This window comes from Hippocampus guttulatus, chromosome 11 (genome assembly GCF_054856545.1).
Source record: "Hippocampus guttulatus isolate MCC_2025c chromosome 11, RoL_Hgut_1.0, whole genome shotgun sequence".
Classification (NCBI taxonomy): Eukaryota; Metazoa; Chordata; class Actinopteri; order Syngnathiformes; family Syngnathidae; genus Hippocampus; species Hippocampus guttulatus.
In genome coordinates, this window is record NC_141271.1 from 8,121,949 (window position 1) to 8,142,138 (window position 20,190).

Genomic DNA, 20,190 nt, shown 5'->3' on the forward strand with positions numbered 1-20,190 from the left:
TGCGTCGCATGCCTCAGGTTCAGGCTGTTTCCCATCATGGCGTGCGTGTGCGTGTGCGCGCGCGTGCCGGTAAGGGTAGATCCCGGGAGGTTAGTTGATTGAAAAGTAGATCTTCGATCCAAAAGGTTTGGGCACCCCTGGCTTAAAACATTTTCAAAAGGCTGATCTAATTTTGATTTCCTCATGTTTGAATGCATGACAAAATCCAGATGTCCAATGGTTTACAGTGATCTGTCTCTCACAAAGTATGAAATGAAAGAGCAATAGGTTCATCCGAAGTGAATGAAAAGAGACATTGTTTCATTTTTCTCACATTTTAATGACAATGAATGCATTAAAGTTCCCCGGGTGTACCACACGCATGTTTCCGAAGCTGTGTTTCCTGGTGCAATCGGCATGCTAGTGCAGCGTTTTCTCCAGGCCTTTGGTGTGGACCAGCATGTTCAGAGACTGCAGGGTTGATCAGGTGGACCGCCCGTCCAACATGGTCTCAGCAATGACAACAGCACAGCCTGCATTAAGTGTAAAAATACAACAAACATCTCTTGACAATATTTGCCTGATGCACCGTCCCAAAGTGGCATAATGCTTCCGTTTTGCTTTTCAAAAGATGGATTTGAACTACATGCTTCAAGAGGCAAACAAGATTTTTAAACGCATCAAATGTAATAAACCCCAGTCCTGTATCAGGCCTCTTTCAAATGTGAATTTAAAACAAGATATCTGGACATTCACAGAACATTAAATACGGACTACTTTTGGTACATTAGAAGAGCAAACACAATTAAATACAGTATAAAAGGTGGAACATATAATTTCAATTTGGCATATCGGAGTTGCACAGACAATTACATTTGATCTAAATGCGTTACCAGATTAGAGGTGAAAGGACCATTTAATACGTTCCGAATGCGGTACATTCGACTGTAGGTCTGAAAACCATTCGAGGCGTGTGGACTGTTAAACTTGGTAAAAATGTGGTCCCTTAGAGGTGCGTGCAGCCTTACAATTGCATCTTAACATGGTACATTAGAGGCACGTGAACCATAAAATAGTTCGAATCAAAATATCGTGAATTGAAATTGCACGGACAATTAAATATGGTCTAAATGTGCTACCGTACATAAGAGGTTTAATTGCTCACACTGGTCAACAAATGTTTTGACCTTTTTAAATCCGTGTCAAAAACACGTTGAGGGATACATGAAGCAATCTCTGATTAAAATTTGCTGTTGACCAGTGTAATTAAATATCCTCCAAGTTTGGTACATTAGATGTGTGGAAACAATATTTAATGGTCTAAATAGGTAAGAGAGTTGCGTCGCTTATTAAATCCGATCAATGGTACATTACATCCGAATTTGGAATCTGCAGTGTGAATCCATTTTGGGGTAGTTTGTGGTTGTAGTTAAGTTTGCCGCACCTGTAGGTTGTTGGAGAGTGGTCAGACTTTGATGCAGAGCATTGCATCCAGCAGGTTTTCCGTCTGTTTGATACCGGTGGCAACAAAGGCGTGGCTCTTCAAAAGCAGAGCGTATTCGTCGGCGCTCCTCTGTCTGCCTTCGCTCATGCTGAGGGCCTGGAGCAGCCCGCGACTTGGCCCTGTCCGACCCTCGTCCAAAAAGATCTCACTCAGTAGCAGGCCGCAACCTGCCAGCGTGATGACAGCACGAGTTAACGAGCATTTTTATAACAGTAATCCTTACATTCCTAAAGTTGATTATAAGCAATGAAATCACTAAAATGACAATTCTTGGCTGAAACAGAAAATAAGGAACCCAAGGCCAAAAACCAAAAAAATGCTCGGATCATGGTCTGCACTCTTTTTTTTTCTCCCCCAAATCCAACACAGGACTCTTTTGCACGTGGACGTACAGAGGATATGTATCCGTTGTGTCTGCAATCTGGATGCCTAAATCATACTCATCCAAAATATTTGTCATCGCAAGCCAACAAACGTCACAAATTGCTTGAAAAACAAAAGCAGTCAAGTGGAGAAAAGAAAATGCTTAACACATGATAAGTATAGCCTACATGACCCCCATCCTGGCTATTTTGTAACATGTTGCAGCCAAAAAAATCCAAGTTAATAATTATTTGCTGAAAACAATCATGTTTGTCACTTTAAACATTAAAATACCTTGTCTTGGAAGTGATTTACAAATCATTGTATTCTGTTTTTATTTATGTTTAATTCAACATCCCAACTTCATTGAAATGGGGTTTTATTTGAGCAGTAATGTTAGCTTGACAAAGTGTGCAAAGTGAAATGTACCTGGTGTGCATGCATCTGCAATTTTGCCGAGCAAGAAGTGCACTTTCTCATCAGACCAGTCATGGAGAATTCTTGAGAGGATGTACAAGTCCGCTTTGGGTAAGGCATCTTTGAAGAAGTCTCCTGTTGGTGTCAAAAGTGCAAAGCATCTTGAGCGTTCAAGACTGTGCTGTTTGATCCACTACATAATAACAATAATACCTGCGAAAAACGTGACCCTGTCTTGAGTGCAGGGTGGATGGAAACGCGGACTCATTTCAACAACGGCCGGTAAGTCGAACACTGTCACAGACAGCTCCGGGTGAGCTCTGGTGAATTCCAATGCCATTGCACCTGTACAGCCTTGCGAAGAAATACAAGACAATCAGCACACAGAGGGCTGTTATTGGTAAAATGTTGTGGTGTGAAGTTGCTCCTAATGGATGAGTGTAAATTTGTACAATTTTAGCTCAAAAAAAAAAAGTTCATACCTTGAATTTAAAAACAAACAATTACCGTATATATTAAGTTGTACAGCCATAGAGAAAAACATACGAGGCCGTCATGTTTTGTTCGGTTTCCTGTTCATTTTAAAGTCTGGTGCCACTAAAAGTGTCTCAAGTGACTGTCTAACACAAAAGAAAACATGGAATGTCTAAATGCTCAATTTTTGGCAGAACAATGTCATAGCTATTGACGCAAGAATTTGTGAAGCGATTTTGGTTATTTTCAAGAAAACAATCAGCTCTTAAATTCAACTCTTATGAGCCGTTTTTGTTGTCACTAATATATTGGTCCAAACAAATATAGTATACTTATAGTTTTATTCGTCATTTAAAATTATTTTAAATTATCTTAGCAGTTTATTAAAACAACAGTAAAGAGTCTTTGCTCATCTCAAGATAAAAAATAAAAAGAGATCAGAAAGTGGATTGTTGAGTGTTTTTTTTAATCAATTAATTTTAAAAAACTGAGGACCGCCAATCGCAGCCGTCAAAATATTCTTTTTATCTCGTAACATTGTCAACTTCTGTTTCCATTTTAGGATAAGAAGATGTTCACGTTCTCACCTCCGAGGTCACAGGCACTCTTGAAGGCAGACAAGTCAAAGGCTGTTGCCACTGCTTTCCCAGACACTCGAGCGAAACTGTGCATGGCCTTCATGAACCGAAGCTTTACCTCCTGGCTCCGGTTGACTGTGTCCTTTGTGAGCAATTCAGCATTAGACGTGCACAATGAAGGAATTTTAGTACTTCATTGGACTATTTACCTGGGATAAGCCGCCAGACTTGTTGCAGAAGGTCCTGTGGTGCTGGTGGACGCCCTCCTGCACAGCGCTCTCCAGGTGGCTGAAGAGCGGCCACACGGTATCGTTGCAGTGCTCCAAGTAGCCCAGGAGGGAGGATGGCGCCTCGGACAGAAGGAAACGTTTCGACAGTTCTGTGTTCTCGTACGCCGGAGTCTTGCAGTCTGGAAGAAAAAAAAAAAAAACAATATGAGAGAGGTGAGCGTTTTGTGTCAATATTGCATAGATTACTGTAGCTGTCCTTCTAGTGTCGCTTATTCCTTGCGAGTATGACGTGAAGGTGAGAATAGCAGATCCACTGAATGCATTATACAATAGGTTGTTTCATTAACATCTGCTGTCAACAGTTTCACAAAACATGAAATGCCTTAAGACCACAAACATTCAATTGTTTGCATTTAATACATTTCCATGACACAGGTGATAAAGAAGAGAAAATGGTTGACTAACTTGTGCTCTTTAACAGTTTTAGCGAAAGGCATGCCTCCAGCAGATGCTCCGTTCCCTTGAGGGAAGTTTTCAGCTCGAGGGCCACCTGCGCTGCATTCAACGCCGGTCTGCGCTGGAGCAAGTCAAATATGCCCAACTTGGAAGCGGTAAACAGTGCCTGGAAGAGTTATTTTGGGATTTAAAAAAATAAAATAAACATTTAAAGAGCTGTTATCCATTCAATCTTACAACCAAAAGATGGGATGGAGAGAATTTTGTTTGACAATTAAAGACGTTATGTACTTATTTTATCATTCTATTTCTTATTCATTTCTGCAAACAATATAAGCTGCTGCTTCAACTGAATGGGCATTGTGCTGCTCCTAGTATGGGCAGCTGTTGGCCAGCTGCTCCTGGCCAACCGGAGATGCTACCATATACTGTCGTCACAAAGGATAAAGAATATATGCTTGCAAGCATTGTCATATTGTCTCTCGCCAAGTGTTGCTCCAATGTTTGTATTCAAATATGTTTCTTAAAGGGTAATAAAGCCTCAATGCCAATGCTATAACATTTTACATTGCTTGTTAGCAGAAAGCTAAATTGACATTTTGAGGGCAAAAGCTATGCGGGTGGGTAAAATACACAACATGTACAGTGTCTGTAATTGTCTTTTTCCCCCTTTTTTTTATGTTTACATTGGCAGTGAACTTCAACCGTGTTTGGAAATATGCTCAAAGCATGCACTGGTTCACTCCGACCGTTCGGAAATTCGAGCGTCGTTCAAATGTGCCATTCCTGTCTTCATAGTGAATTTTTGAAGATATCCCTCAGTTATGGCTGTTGGCAAGTCATGTGTACAAAATATTTTAAAGTACTGATCGCCCTTCACCTTGGAGGCTTTGAATCCGTCCATCAGTTGAATGATTTTCTGTAGGTCCTCTCTGGCTTCTTCGCTGTCCTCACCTTTGTTGAAGTGCCTACTGTTGGCAGTCGCTGGTTGTATTTCCTCAGTGGGTCCGGATGAGCTGTTCACCACCTATTATAAATGGTTTTTAAAAGATGTGGTGATTGACATTGCAAAAGCTGACCTGGTGTTCAGGAAGTACTGTGTGCGTGGATGAAGGGGTAGGGAGCGGATGAACTGCTGCTGGCAGAGTTGGGGCAGTGTCGCCGTTGTAAATCTGGTCCAGCTGTTTACAGAAGTGGTTGAGGGGGAAACCCACTACGTTGAGAAAGTCCCCGTGCACATACTCCACCAGCATCCCACCGAGCGCCTGGATGCCATAGCCGCCTGCCTTGTCCCTAACACACACGCACGCAAACATTTCTTTCATTGTTGTCCAAAAGGACCCAAGTGAACATATTTTCCAAAATAATAGGAAATCATGCTATAATTGTTTTTTTTTTTAGATGATAAGCACATTTGTAAACAATAAGATCTTTTGTTTTCTTTACTCGCTGCAAATTGAAGCCAGGTCTAGATCATGTCCAAACAGATCCTTCTTGGGATGATTTTTACGTAAATAATGTCCATAGTATGATACTGAATAGAATTATTCTGTTTCTCTGGAAATGCATGTTTTTTTTAAAGTTAAACATATTTCCACATATTTCTGAATAAAAAAGATCTTGTCTTCTTCACTTGCTGAAAATACAAAGTATAAACCAGTTCTCAATGGGGTGCAAATGGATGCCACATGGCATTATTTGTATGTAAAATTATCAAGAGGATGAAAGTTAAAGCAGTTAAGAACAGTGACATCCAGAAGTCCAAAGTCATGCCTATGTTTACATGTCCCACTCACATGGGTTCACCGCTGTCAATGTACTCCCACAGCATATCCTCAGAGAGGTCGGCGAACTTCACCTTAGTTTCTTCATAGAAGTCAATTATCTGGTAGTCCTCGTCATCTCAGATCAGAAAAGGATATCATGGATTGTTATGCATTTCATAGTAAAGGGGTATTACAATCAGCCAGTCTTACGTTACATATACAATAATAGCATCCAGAAAGCATTCGATCCAGTCTATCCTTTTGAAATAGAACCCATCCATGATCAGGAACAGCTTATCCTCACGAGGATCGCGCACGTGTGCTACAGCTGTCTTCGGGCAGTAGACAGGGTACAGGTACACCCTGGACTGGTTGCCGGCTAATCGCAGGGCACACAAAGACCAAAAACCATTCACATTCACACTCACACCGAGGGGCAATTTAGAATTGTCCAATCAACCTGCCATGCATTTTTTGGAATTTGGGAAGAGTACCTGGGGAAGATATTGCAACTCCAAACCGGAAGGCCGAAGCCCAGAATCGAACCCTCCATCTCTGCAATGTGAGACAGGTGTGCTTGAAATAGAACCATGTATACTGTACTCTTTGGACTATAAGTCAAATTTATTTTCGTAGGTTGTGGGTCCTGTGATATATACTCAGGTGCGAGACTATAAGTTAGCGCTTTCTGAACCCAGAATGCTGTCTTTTAATGTTTTAAAATGTCTAAACATTGTTAGCATTTCTGATTGGAAAAAGTAAATGAGAGGAGTTGCCGGAGCCTATGAACCAACAGAACGCATGCACATCGAACCGGAACAGTCGAACCGAATTGTTTTTCAAAAGCCTTTCACACCTCGTGTGTATGTGCGTCGACTCCCACAGTGGCAAACAAGACGACTGACCGGAGAGGCATCGAAGTAGCACAAATGATGATGATGACGACGACGAAGTGTAACTTGCCTGTAAAAGAGCATGCATCAAGTCTGGAAAAAAAAAACGATCAAGTCTATTTTATTCATACAACGGTAAGTCGACCTAGTAATTATCGTCACAGGCCTGCTGACAACAAACCAAGACGTAAAAATCCCTGCTGCCTTGCGATATATTGTTAACAACTGTTAGCATGTCGGCATTTGCTAAATTATAGTATGAAAAAGTATGCAACAGCAGGGCATGATGTCAATCCCTAACTGATTTGACTTATTGGCTTTTGTACTCAGATTTTATCAACTGTGAATTGAAAAAGTACTTGATTTGTGGTCATGAAGTAAAATCCTTCTTTGTGATTTTAATAATCGGGCTGCTCTGTTGCTATGTTAGCATAACAACTCACGACATGTTTGCTTTTTAACTACCATTGTAAGATTTGGCACAACAGCACCAGTCCTTTGAATCACCGAGAAGTTTCGGAATTAACTTTATGGATCCATGCACAATGTCTGCATGCTGGCTGTAACTCCGGTTTCCGCATCCCAAAAACATGCATAGCAGGCTGATTGGGCACTCGAAATTGTCCCTAGGTGTGAGTGTGAGCGCGTATGGTTGTTCATCTGTGGGTGCCCTGCGATTGGCTGGCAACCAGCCGGTCAAGGGTGTCCCCCGCCTACTGCACGAAAATGGATGGATGAATGGAGTTTAAATGGGTTAAGTGTAAGAAAATCATGTGCCCTGCTGCATCACTGAAAGCCACTTACTTGGATTCTCATAACAGAGCACGATGGCGACGCCTGTGAAGACACTGTGCTCTTTACCACTCAAACTAAAACAGGAGAGAATTATTACCAATATATTTATCTATCCTCCCTTTTCAAAATAGACAATAAACTTTACCGTGAGAGCATCCTGTATGCATCCTGTTTGTCACGGGGCTTCTCCAGAATCATGCCATCGACAGTCTGTGGAAATATATTTTAAATAAAAAAATACAATATACCTTTATACGCAAAGAATAAAGCTTGATGAGATGGTGGGTGAGGAAAATAATGAGCACCAACCTCCTCTCAGAACAAGTAAAACAGCACTGCCTTTGAAAAAACACTTACCACAATCGTGTCCGCTCCGATCACTATGTCTGGAGTTTTAAGGTGATTCTAAAACACAACACAGTAGGGGGAGGGGGGAAATCCCATTAATGCTGCTGTCCAACAAGTTCCACAATATTACAAAATATGCATTTGTAAAACAAAGGCCGACCGCAAAATTTGTAGGTGATAAAAAGACTTGTATATGAGGAAACTACGGAACCACCCAATTATGATTGAACTCACACAGGGCATTCGTCTTGCCACCTCCAGTGCTTTCTGCTTGGCCGTCTCCACAGCGTACTGCTGGGGTGCCTTGAAAAGTCGCTTGTCAAGAGTTTCTTTGAACCAGGATGGGACCACCTCAAAGCGTAGCCCCTAACATGAGGTAGAAGATAGGACATGAGAAGAGACAATGCACAAAATTGTTACAATGTTCATCCAGACGCTTACAGCATTGCGAAGGATCTCCAGTCGCCGCGGGGATGCGCTCGCCAACACAACCAGTTTTCCAGCCAGTTTAGAGATGACGGGGTTCAGTAACATGGTTGGTGGTCCACTTACAGCTGCCTTTACAGAACAAGGACACATGTCAAAGAACTATAGTTGTACAAATAAACCAAACGTGTGAAACAATATGCACCGTATATTTTTCATTTATCAATTTAAGACCTTTTCACTCATTCAAATCCTGTCTTCATAAAGATTTAAAAGCTCAGTTTTAGTTGACAATTGGTATATACAGGCAAACGTATATGACGTGTACATGTGCACTACATTTTCGGTTCACATGTTTAAAACATGGTAAATCCTTATTTAAGACTCATGCTGGTTTTCAACCGCAATTATGACATTATATAACAAAACAATTATCGTGAATTACACAATTTGACGTGTTATACATGTGCCTAAGAAACAAATGTCTAAATAGCGTTGTTTTTAAGCATAAGATTTATCAAAGAAGCAGCGTTATGTGTATTCTATGTCGCTTAATGAGAGTAGCCAGTTTCACTCCTTCCAAAAAGGTGCAATTTGCAGCAAACTTTAGACGTCAAAATTCGCTAACTGGTTTATTTTGTTGACTCCTGACATGCATACAAAAATATCATGCTCACCTAATGACAAAACGTAGAGTTGTGTTGAAGGAGCATGGAGACGGCACGTTAAAATTAGAATTTTTAATTCCCCTTTCCACACTTCAAAATCCCATTTTAAAAAAATTCTCCTACCTCTGGGAGACCGGAACTTGACAGTGGGCGACGTAACATTACGTGATGACGTAAGGACGCTTGGTGGATTGGCCAATGAGACGATTGATACGTTGAAAAAAAAAAGAGACGCTTTATACGTTTATTGCGTTATGCGTACTTTGTATTGCCTGTTTTTTGTATTATGTACGCATTTCAGAGAATGGATGGAAAATGATTTATTAATATCCGAATTTGTAGATGCAGATAGTTTTTGCTCTTTCTCGGGAAATGACATTGAAACAATGTCTCATTTATTCTTTGACTGTATGACCACTCAGCCACTGTGGTCTGATTAAATGGTTTATAAAGCTTCTAAAACTCCCTATACACTTAATCTGAAAAATGTTTGCTATTATCTGAACCCAAGTGATGACAACTTAATGACCAAACCTAATGCCTTTTTCTCATTCTATATGCCAATTATTTCTTCACGTATAATCATTTTCCAGATTTCCCAGATTTGAGCCTTTCCTATTGGAATTGAAATCCCGATGAAAGCAATAAATTGTTCAAACTGTTGAATGTATTTTCCTCATGAAGCCTCAGTTGTAATACCTGTATATCCAAAGATAATTTAACTGTACTACTGTGCATTTTTATTTTTTTCCACTTACTGTCATTTTTAGGGATAACTTTAACAATTAAATATAACTGATAATTGATGTACATATATTATATGGGCGGCCCAGTGTCCAGTGGTTAGCGCACTGACCTCACAGTGCAGAGGTACTGGGTTCGATTCCAGCTCCAGCCTTCCTGTGTGGAATTTGCATGTTCTCCCCGTGCCTGTGTGGGTTATCTCCGGGTACTCCGGTTTCCCCCCACATTCCAAAAACATGCATTGCAGGCTGTCAGAACACTCAAAATTGTCCCTCGGTGTGAGTGTGAGCGTGGATGGTTGTTTGTCACTGTGTGCCCTGCGATTGGCTGACAACCGGTTCGGGGGGTCCCCTGCCCACTGTCCGAAGACAGCTGGGATAGGCTCCAGCACCCCCGTGACCCTAGTGAGTATAAAGCGGATTGGAAGATGAATGAATGATTGACAATGTTGTATTGTTTGTTGATGTGAGTCAATTAAAAAAAAGCGATCCAGCTTGATACACCAATACTGTCATATCCTGTAGTAAACTGTTAAATATGGCACTGCTAAGGAGGAAAAACCTAAAAGCTCAATAAAAAGAAATTCATACAATTAACAATTAAGTTGACTATTCATCTAGCTTATAGGTAGGCAACTCTGGTCTGAGAGAGCTGCAGCCCTGTTTGTTTTACAAGTTTCCCTCTTCCAATACTCCTGATAGACAGACAGACATAGATTCTGTAGATGGAAAGTAATACAGATACATAAAAAAAGGTAACCAAATCAATTCTCGTGGAAAAGAGGCTGCAGTTTTCAAATCACACTTAAACTCAATTTGCTTTATTTTCGATTGTGCAAAGTAGGAATAAATAAGGGGGGGGGGGGGGGGTTACAACAGCTTGTTATTACATGGACAAGATTGCCTAAAAGCACATTTTTATTATTTCATTAGTTATCTGGCTCAAAATAAAGACTATTTCTTTTTCTGGGAAGTTTCTCAAAATTGTCCAATGAACGATGATTGTAATAATGCTTTGCTCAGGATGGCACACGCATCTTAACAGGTGAAAGTCAACATGTCTCCACAAAGTCAGTAAGGATAAAACAAGAATACCCACACCCCTGGGCGGCACAGCTGTGGGCAGTGTAGGTGTTTCAACATCCACACATTTTCTGCTTTTATCAGCATCATGGTTACAGCACAACCGGCCTACATCTCTCATTTAAAACACAGCCTTGTGGAAATGATTTAACAAGTGCATTATTTTCCAAATTTTATGGGATACAGTTAACCATATAGTCCCATTATTTCCATTCTATAATGAAACTGTGTTGTTGTGCCGTTTATTTATATAATTCTATCATAGTGGAATGTATCACCAATAATTTAATGTAATGCACACTGTCACAAAATAAATAATATGGTGATTGGTTCCAAACCCTCCTTTGTGAGACATGAACATTGTCTTACAAGTGTTCGTGCTCATCATTGCTGTTGTTGTAGGCTTTGTCCTGCACCGCCGCCATGGCAGCCACTTCGAAGCAGCCCACTCCCTCGCCCTCGGGTGAGTGGCCCACTGGAATGCAGTCGTAGCCTTTGACGGCCGAGTTGACACCCTTACGATTTCGCACACCAGGCTGGTACAGCTGCATGGCCGGGCGGTCCTGCAGAGGTGGGGGGAGGCGGGGGGGTAACAAACATGAGGGTCATACGATATCAAAACATGCATGTGTGCGGCTACTTCATACGCAAAGACTTTGTAGACCTCCATGAAGGCCAAACACTCCTAATCATGTATACCAGGCCCATCTATTTCATTTGAAGAATTAATCTTCTGATTCCACTCAAGTCCTGTAAATGCAAGTGGCTACATTTTAAGCAGAATGGCGCAGTGAAAAGATGAAATAAATTCCTTCATCCAAGCCATTATTCGCATCTGCACTACTACTAACTAGCAAACAAACAGTAGCCCCATTGCTATCAAGTGGTTACATAACACTGCTTTGTGTAAAAAAAAAAACAAAAAAAAAACAAGAATGATACATACCAGTGTAATGTATGCATTTCAACAAATTAAATAGCTTTCACTTGATGGCTCTGTAGATATTTAAAAGAAAAAATTTGGCATATGAAAGAACCAACCAAACATCCAACCAATCAACCAATGAAAGCTCAGTTTCCACCGAGTGGCTCAGTTCATTTTGCTTTACTAACAAACTAACCTTTCAGGTTGGTGTGGCAAATATCGGGCTAACTTCAGTTGGCACGGTGCACATGGTCTGAATACATGTCTGGTATAAACGGAAGCAAATCAGAAATTGTCTTTCGAAAAGAAGTCTCCCAGACCAAGCTCGGCCGAGACGACGAATTGGCAAAGTCAAGGATTTCTACAATCATGCATAATGGCAACAAAATCATGGCAGAGTTTGAGGCCAAGAGATTGAAAGATGATGCATAAACGGCTTCGGGGCATGGCACATCCTGAACTGGAGAAGGTACTTTTCATTTGCTGACTGAACGTTTTCAGAGATGAAGCAGGAACTCAACAGTTGTTTGTTTTATGTCTAATAAAATCGTTTTTTTTCTTCATTCTGTATACTCAGATTTGTAATTGACATGTTTAAACTGTATTTCATGTTCATAGTTTTAAATCTATAAATGTTCAAACTGTATTGCACATCGTAGTTGGCGGCCATTTTATGGGAAATGGTTACAATGAACTACCGTTATAACAGACAAATTCGTTATGCCCTCGAGGTACGCTGTAACGAGGTTCGACTGGAACAGAAAACAAAAAAAATCTGATGAACCCCTCACATGCTCACCTTTTCGCTCACCTTGTTTCGGAGGCGCTCCTTTCTGTTTGCCAGCTCGTCCCTGTCCTCCTTCATCTGCTTGTCGCCACTGTCAGGGCAGAAAGTATAGGTGTGGTGGTGGGGCTCCTTCTTGGCACGGTCCTGGCAATAGCCCTTGCCCCACTTGGTCTCGTCTTTGCGCCGCGCGAACTTGTCAAAATCGTAGTGGTGCCTCTGACGCTTCCTGTCATCGTCTTTCCCGCGATGCTCCTTGTCTCGCTGTCTGCGGCACTGCTGCTGCTCCTTGTCACTCTCAGGCTGACCTCTAGTGAAGAGACTGCAGATATTGTACATTATTGTATCATGCATTTTTGAAACCACTTTTCCGCATTGGGCTTGTAGGGTGAGCTGGAGCCTCTAGCAGCTGACTTTGGATGTAAGTGCGGGTACGTTCAGGCCTGGTCACCAGCTAACCACGGGGTACATATCGCTGGTGTTGGAATTATATTTACTTAGCTTTATAAACATAATACATAGTTTTGTCATGATCCTGTCTTGTTTGCTTTTTGTTTCAGTTTCCAGCTGGCGAGTGGGCATTACCTCACGAGTCACACCTGTCTCGAATTTGGCCTTCTTACCTGCCTGCTTTATGAACCAGGCCACACCAACAACTGCCTGTCGGATGATTAGCCTTGCTCACGACTCTGTCTCCAAGTGCTTAATTCACGAGACGTTATTGACATTTTGCATCATAGCCTCTCAGAATGTTTTTCATGTATTGCCGAGTATCTTTTCATGAAAATTTCTTTTGACACTGAGGCATCACAAATGGACTGTATGAGCTGGACTAGATCTTTCTCCAATTGCGGACAAAGGTCCTTCAACAGCTCAGGATGTTTTTTGTCACTGTGGTCTGCCGTGTTTTACGCCACCCTGTGTGAGGAAAGAAACACTGCAGACAAAGCTGGAGTGACTTAACTGAGTGGTTATGAAAAGTGGCTCTGTTCTAGGATGCCAACTGGACTCCACTGAGAATGTGGTGGACAGATGGAAGGTGGCCAAGCTGACATCCATCATGGCAACACATTCCACCTCCTACATTTCTCTACAGAATTCTTGAGCTGCTCCTTTAATGCCAGAAAATTTTCTCAGAGAAGAAATGAGTGCTACTGCAAGTCATTCTTGCCCACAGTAATCAGACTCTATTTTCATTCAATAGCCCACTAACACACACTCGCGAGCTAAAACAAGAACAAACACTTTCAATGGTACTTCTGTGTAATAAAACACAAGTTGCAATATATGTTATGTAATGCAATGTTGCTATTTTAACTTAGTTATGCTTTCTAACACTTTCTAAAAAACCTTTTCTCTCATCGGATTCATTAGATTATTATTTTTTTATTACATCGAATGCCTTTTAAATTTCTGGGACTCATGTCTTTTGCTGCTGTAATCAACGAATCCCTTTGCTGTGGGAGCAATAAAGTCTGATTTCATTTTCTATAGCTCACTAGTATTGCTCCTCTTTGCAATTATTGGTGGGGTCACACACACAAAACAAAGCCATACAAATGGTGAGTTAAAATACAAACCTGTATAGTCACAGTTCGCTGTTCACAAATTCACGTTTCAGATTTTTTTTTTGGCTACCGACAGTTAAATGCAGAAAAACTCACTTATTCCTTGTTTTTGTGCAAAACAATTGTGCAAAAATATGACTTTGCCAGCATCTTGTTGCCAAGGAACTATGCTAAAATAAATTTAGACAAAAGTAATACGTTGCCACCATCATGTGGCATTTATAGTTGGTTATAGTAGTGGATTTTCGCAAACTTGGCCAGGGCTCTTTTGTATCCCCATGAATTGCCAGAGTTCAGTGTAATTGCTTTGATGCTCACTGACCTGAAGTCTCGCATGAGGCGGCTTTAAGATGTTTGAATGCTGAGGTTCCACTGTTAAACAGCGATTTAGAGGTTTATAAATAATGAACAGATAAATGCCGCAGCAGCAGCAGCAGCAGCAGCATCGTGAACGTGTGGTTGGTTAGCCCACCTGCCGCACAGTTCTGAGGTGTTCGTATCCTGCCTGTGTGGAGTCTGCATGTTCTCGCCATGCTTGTGTGGGACGTCCTAAGGTTTGGGACATACTGGTCTCGAAATTTAGCCTGGGGATTTGTGATGGAGAAGTCCTCGGTGCACACGACCAAAGGCCAAACATTTTTTTGTTTCTCTGAGTCCTGCCGCGTGGCGAGGCCACTCGTACATTGCGTTACAAATTATGTATTATGCAATGATAGAGGCTATTCTGATCTCCTGCGAATAAAGTCAAGCAGAGAATTGACAAAACTTCACAAGTTCAAAAAAGGCTGGCCAATTTCAGCCCGGAATGGGCCGGCTGTTTGGGAGTTTTCCAGGATTTCCCAATGGCCACCATCAATTGCTTCCTCCCACATTGCAAAAGGATGTACATTAGGTTCATTAGGTGTGTAAGCAAGTGTGACTGGATGTTTGTCTGCACTCTGCAATTGGCTGGCGACCAGCCCAGCGTGTACACTGCCTCTCAGCCAGATAGGACAGTTTCCAGCTCACCAGCAACCCGTACGTAAAATGGATGGATGGCATACAGTATTTAAATTGACGCTCTTTACTTTTCCTTGGAATCCTTGAACTTCATCTGTCCACTTGATTTTTCCCATTTCCCCCTCTCCAATTCATTGACGTCACTTTTGTGCTTCAGGCGGTCTGAGTCCACATCATCGTCCCTGTCGCTCTTCTTCAGCAGCTGATGAACGAGCATCATGAATGAGGCGACGGGTCACTTCAAGTCAGGAGATGCGTGTACAGCAAATTATCACCTTAATTTTGATGTCTTTATCAGAAAGTTTCTTCTGCTTCTCAGCTTCTTTCCGTTTGCGCCTCTCCTCCTCACGTCGCTTCCGTTTCTCCTCTTCGCGCTGTCGCTTTTTCTCGAACTCTCGCCGTCGCCGCTCCTCTCGGATTCTCTGTAAGGACACGAGCACTTTGTCATGTTTTTCCCATTTAGTAGACGTCATTTTTTGGGGGGGGGGGGGGGGTTCTCTCATCATACCTGTTTCTCCATTTTCTTGTTTCTGATGTACTCCAACAAAGGTGTTGTCCTTTTGGCTGAAATTGGACAATGAGGATATGTACATCTTCATCAGGCCATCTCTAATAAGATCCAAAATGTCTTGCTTCACTAAGACAACAATGTCCTGTTTTGATTGACATTGGTAAAATGGTAAACATTTTATGTTGTGATCCTCAGTGGAAAGCAAATCACTTGCGGGATCCCACTTCTGATTCCAAATTGCGATGGCAACTTTGTTTAGACTAATCAATCGCATGATTCCCATTTCTAACACTATCGCAAGTTTTTGGAAAAATACATATTTTTAAAAACATCACAGAAAACTTACAAGTAGGATCTAAATTCTGACACCAAATTATGATGGTGGGTTTTAAAACAAACTTCCTATCTGGATCTCACTTCTGATAACAAATTGTTTTGGTAACATCCATACATCCATTTTTTAATCAGATATGCTGGAGCCCATCCCAGCTGTCTTCTGCAGGGCACACACAGAGACGAACAACAATTTGCACGCACAATCACACCTTGGGACCATTTAGAGTGTTCCATTAACCTGCAATGCATGATTTTTGGAATGTGGGAGGAAACCGGAGTACCCGAAGAAAACCCACGCAGGCACTGGGAGAACATGCAAACTCCACATAGGAAGGCCGGAGCCAGAATCCAACCCTGCACCTCTGCACGGGGGGGGGGGGGGGGGGGGGGGCTAACCATTCAACACCGTGCCGTCCATGATGGTAACATTAGAAGACAAATCGAGTCGATTTTATGACACTGGATTCTGACAGTAAATTTGAAGACAAGTCACGAATGGGAACACACTTCCGACACTGAATCGTGATGAAAAATTTGGAAGAAAACCTCTGACAACAAATCATAACGTAATCATTTAAGACAAATCCTTTGGGGATCCCAGTCTCTTACACTGAATTGTGATGGTAATTATATTGAAGAAAACTAGCAAACAGGATCCCACATCTGATAGCAAATTGTGATTGTAACATTGGAAACAAGTCAGTTTGGGGATCTTATGAAAGAAAATAAGTATAAAGCACAGTCTTATTATTTTTGACTCTTTATATACAGGGGATGGGACAGCAGGGGGCGGCATTGCCTCACTTGCCTACCCTGATTGTACATCCCTGCAAGTGGTACCTTTCTGAAGAAATCTCATTTGTATGAACTGACTTCTGAGACCACATGATGATAGTTACTCAAAAGCTTACCTATAAGCTCCTTGGTTTTGGCCTCGATTTCCCCCAGGAGCGTCTCAGGGTTGGCCATCGACTTCTCCTCATCACAGGAGTAGTTCTCCAAGAAGCGTTTATATTCCGGGTCTGAAGGAGGATGTGACATTCAAGCAACTCCCACAGTACGGGAATGTGAAATGGAACCAAGCAATTTTGTTTGCATTTTGAAGTAGTATCACAACTGTAACAGTGCCAGAGGCCTAATATTTGATTGTGGGATCCCGTGTTGCTGTGTAAAAGCACACAGTTGTCTTTGTTGGGTCATGTGAAAAATCACGGTTAAAATCACGGTGTTACAGTTCTGATATGATAATTCACTCTTCTGTTACCTTCCTCGATACTTCCAGCTTTGGCATCTTTCTTTTTGAGCTTTTTTTTGGAGACTTTCTGGAAGGGGGCAAACTCTACCACAGCAGGGAACTCCTGACCTGTTTGGGTGTCAAAGATTCAGTAAAAGAGATGCTCGGCTCCACTCAAATAGATGCCATGGATCAATAAATCACAAGTCGACTTGAATAAATAAATGCAACAACTCAGGAAAAATACGATGTAACAATAGATGGAATTCTCTGAATTATGACATATTCCAACATGAGTCACTTCTTTCAGTTCATTTTTATATTCCTGTTGTACAAGTGCAGAAGAAGTAAACCACGGTATAATAAAAGCAAAGAACCGATAACATTGGTTCTGGCCAACATGCTAACCATTTCAAAATGCCTGACAGAAACATAACTGAGAGGATGCTGGCAAGCGTCTCTTGTTTTTTATGATAGCCAGTAGCAATGTATGTATGGATCAACATGTTATTTATGTTAGCATCTGCATGGAAAAATTAATCCAATCCTACTTGTAAATCAGGGCAACTGATAAATTGTACTGCAGCAACCGGCACTCTTGCCCAAAGTCAGCTGGCATTGGCTGCAGCTCATTTTATGCCCATCATCGTGTGAGCAAATACAGAATTTGTATTCGAGGGCTGAACTGAAATACTGTACTTTGATCCATTCCACCGTTTTGCCCTGTGCTTTAATAAGAAGACTCAGAGCGTTGTTGTAATGAAAAAAGTGGTCACCTTTGTTGTCAATGAAGACATAGCCATCAAATCTATCTCTGAACAATAGGATATCGTCCTGGTTTTTAAAGTTGATGTAGGCTCTGGAGAACAAATGTGGGTACAGACTACGGACACAAAGGAGGAGGCCATGAACGGAAATAATGATAATACTGTACATATATATTTCTGGGAAAAAAACGGTTTATATTGATACCTTGGATCAGCAGAGAAAAACTCAAAGTAGTCAAAGGAAGGAAGCGGGCTCAGATGTTCCTCTAACTGCTCCTTGGTCAGGTGGGGTGGGAGCCTTCGAATGACCACCTGTCCGTCAAACACAAAACAGTTACTTATTTTTTAGAGGGGAAATTCATTATTATAATAATGCAAAAACAAAAAAATGATGTGTGTGCATGTGTACATAATTGGAGTGTGCATCTCTCCAATAAAATACCTTTTTTTTATACACACACATACATATATACTGTACATATATACATATATATATATATATATATATATATATATATATATATATGTATATACATGTGCATGCACTACTTACAAAAAGTTAGGGATATTTGGGTTTTGGGGTGACATTTCAGGATGAGCCTAAAATGCATTCAAACCTTTACAGGTGAACTTAATGTGACCTTCTCTAAGCTTTTGCAGATGTCCAATTGTTAAATGTTTCTGTACTTTTTGCACAAGTTGCTGTTCTCTAACGAGGAGCTTAAGAGCAAAATTCACAACAGGTGTTTGATCCTTGAATCGACCAAGAAATGTCCTGGTTCAATTAGTGCTGCTGTGTTAACAGTCGTCCTCATCATGCTGTTCACATTTTGACACCTAACAATGGATCAATGCTTCGAACAAGATGTTCTCAGGCAGAAGTAGTTACTGAGCTGAGAGTGTCACAGAGTGTCATTAGCATGTTGCAACAGAGATACCGAGAAACTGGAAGAGTCACAGAAAGATGTGGAAGTGGACGTCCTTTGATCACATCCCATGCTGATGACAGTTTCATTGTGAAAAATGCCCCGAGAAACCGGAAGATGAACGCCACTCAACTCCAAGCACATTTAAGGGAGGTGAGAGGCACCCAAGTGTCACCTCAGACCATTCGAAACCGTTTACATCAGTGTGGTTTGCGTGTGAGACAACCTGCAAGGGTACCTGACCTCACCATCAGGCATCGTCTTACATGGAGCATTTACATTGGACGAGGGACCAGTGGGCCTCAGTGCTGTTCCCTGATGAAAGTCAATTCATGTTGAGCAGAAATGTTGTCTGTCAACGATATTGGAGACGTCAAGGAAAGCGCTTTGCATCAGCCACTGTTCTCACCAGACGAGCTTTTGGTGGTGGCGGTTTTACAGTGTAGGCAGTTGTGTCCAGTTGGTTCAGAACTGCCCCACACTTTGTGAATGGTACAGTGACAAGGCCATTCTAGCTGAATAACATTATGAATGCGGTGATTGTGCCCCAACATGAACAACACGGGCCTAATTTCATCTTTATGGACAACAATGCTCTAGCTCATTGAGGTCGCATCATCAGGGAACGGCTGCTATTCATCTTTGTTTCAATGAAATGTTTGAGATGAGTAAATCACTAGTGCATCCTTCGCCTTAAATGTCTTACTTTCATGATATGATATCACTGTTGTGTGAACTGTGTACATTTTCAATCAATTTCGCCTGAAAGCCAAATATCTCCAATTTTGTGTGTGTGTGTGTGAAGAATTTGCATTTTTTTAAATGATGTGAATGTCTCTAAAACGTTTTTTTAATGAGCACATTACTTGAGCCTAAAATTACATTATATAACAGAGTAGAAGAGCAGAGTTAATGTTTTGATGCAGGTGAGCCCACTAATTAAAAATGTAAAACACTGCGTTATACGAGATCGTTTGGGAGAAACAAACGTTTCTGGGAGTCTCTGTCCGTGGTGCTGAAAGGCCGTCCGCCATGTTTTCCCACACACCGTAAACAATAACAACACTGGAGGCTGCAGGCCAAACGACATCATACCTTCGTAAACACCTCTTTTTTCTCTTCTTTCTGCTTGGGAATATTGTCCTGGTCCCCCGAATTGTCCCTCAACTTGATCTTCAAGACGCCCTTGTCCTTCAATGCCGTCATTTGCTCCTTTTCAGATCTCATCTTTCTCCATTTCCCTGTGCTGAGAGGACTCTGTCTGCGCTAGCAGGTCGCTCGCGAGAGGACACGAGCGTATCGCGAGAGGTGAGAGCGAGCCCAATTGGCCTTTTTCATTTATAAGCAATTCGTCATGAAGATGAAATTGAATAATTTCTTTCCTTTTTCATTCGTAAGCAATTCGTCATGAAGAAGA

General features: G+C 41.5%; 2 protein-coding genes across 8 annotated transcripts; both read right to left on the reverse strand.

Annotated features, from left to right (window-relative positions):
* Positions 1 to 1,444: 1,444 nt before the first annotated feature.
* asmtl (acetylserotonin O-methyltransferase-like) lies at positions 1,445 to 9,059 on the reverse strand. 6 transcript variants are annotated; one of them, XM_086124051.1, is made up of 17 exons: positions 9,021 to 9,046; positions 8,245 to 8,361; positions 8,038 to 8,169; positions 7,813 to 7,860; positions 7,601 to 7,665; positions 7,465 to 7,529; positions 6,624 to 6,730; positions 6,262 to 6,322; positions 5,798 to 5,903; positions 5,081 to 5,294; positions 4,882 to 5,028; positions 4,011 to 4,167; positions 3,525 to 3,724; positions 3,325 to 3,457; positions 2,477 to 2,617; positions 2,276 to 2,398; positions 1,445 to 1,650 (listed from the first exon to the last, which is right to left on the reverse strand). In XM_086124051.1, the coding sequence occupies exons 2-17, from the start codon at positions 8,335 to 8,337 to the stop codon at positions 1,445 to 1,447; spliced, it is 1,998 nt and encodes a 665-aa protein (XP_085980177.1). In that variant the 5' UTR covers positions 8,338 to 8,361; positions 9,021 to 9,046. The 6 variants fall into 6 exon arrangements, with proteins under 6 accessions (XP_085980177.1, XP_085980180.1, XP_085980176.1 ...); XM_086124054.1 differs by having other exon boundaries at positions 5,099 to 5,294; positions 8,907 to 9,034; XM_086124050.1 differs by having other exon boundaries at positions 8,907 to 9,034.
* Positions 9,060 to 10,445: 1,386 nt separating this feature from the next.
* upf3a (UPF3A regulator of nonsense mediated mRNA decay) lies at positions 10,446 to 20,049 on the reverse strand. 2 transcript variants are annotated; one of them, XM_086124573.1, is made up of 10 exons: positions 19,869 to 20,049; positions 18,053 to 18,159; positions 17,857 to 17,963; positions 17,111 to 17,209; positions 16,758 to 16,868; positions 15,508 to 15,563; positions 15,275 to 15,421; positions 15,068 to 15,201; positions 12,460 to 12,754; positions 10,446 to 11,286 (listed from the first exon to the last, which is right to left on the reverse strand). In XM_086124573.1, the coding sequence occupies exons 1-10, from the start codon at positions 19,998 to 20,000 to the stop codon at positions 11,089 to 11,091; spliced, it is 1,386 nt and encodes a 461-aa protein (XP_085980699.1). In that variant the 5' UTR covers positions 20,001 to 20,049; the 3' UTR covers positions 10,446 to 11,088. The 2 variants fall into 2 exon arrangements, with proteins under 2 accessions (XP_085980699.1, XP_085980697.1); XM_086124571.1 differs by having other exon boundaries at positions 12,448 to 12,754.
* Positions 20,050 to 20,190: the final 141 nt, after the last annotated feature.

Excerpts from the sequence above, each read along its gene's own strand:
- upf3a (XM_086124571.1), bottom strand. The coding sequence starts at position 20,000 with ATGAGATCTGAAAAGGAGCAAATGACGGCATTGAAGGACAAGGGCGTC. Across the intron at positions 17,210-17,856 it reads TGTCTTCATTGACAACAAAG|GTCAGGAGTTCCCTGCTGTG; the intron begins GTGACCACTTTT and ends ACACCCAAACAG. Across the intron at positions 12,755-15,067 it reads TTCAAGGATTCCAAGGAAAA|TCTCTTCACTAGAGGTCAGC; the intron begins GTAAAGAGCGTC and ends CAATATCTGCAG.
- asmtl (XM_086124051.1), bottom strand. The coding sequence starts at position 8,337 with ATGTTACTGAACCCCGTCATCTCTAAACTGGCTGGAAAACTGGTTGTG. Across the intron at positions 6,731-7,464 it reads GCTCTGTTATGAGAATCCAA|GCAAGTTACACTTCGTCGTC; the intron begins GTAAGTGGCTTT and ends GCTCTTTTACAG. Across the intron at positions 1,651-2,275 it reads TGCAGATGCATGCACACCAG|GTTGCGGCCTGCTACTGAGT; the intron begins GTACATTTCACT and ends TCACGCTGGCAG.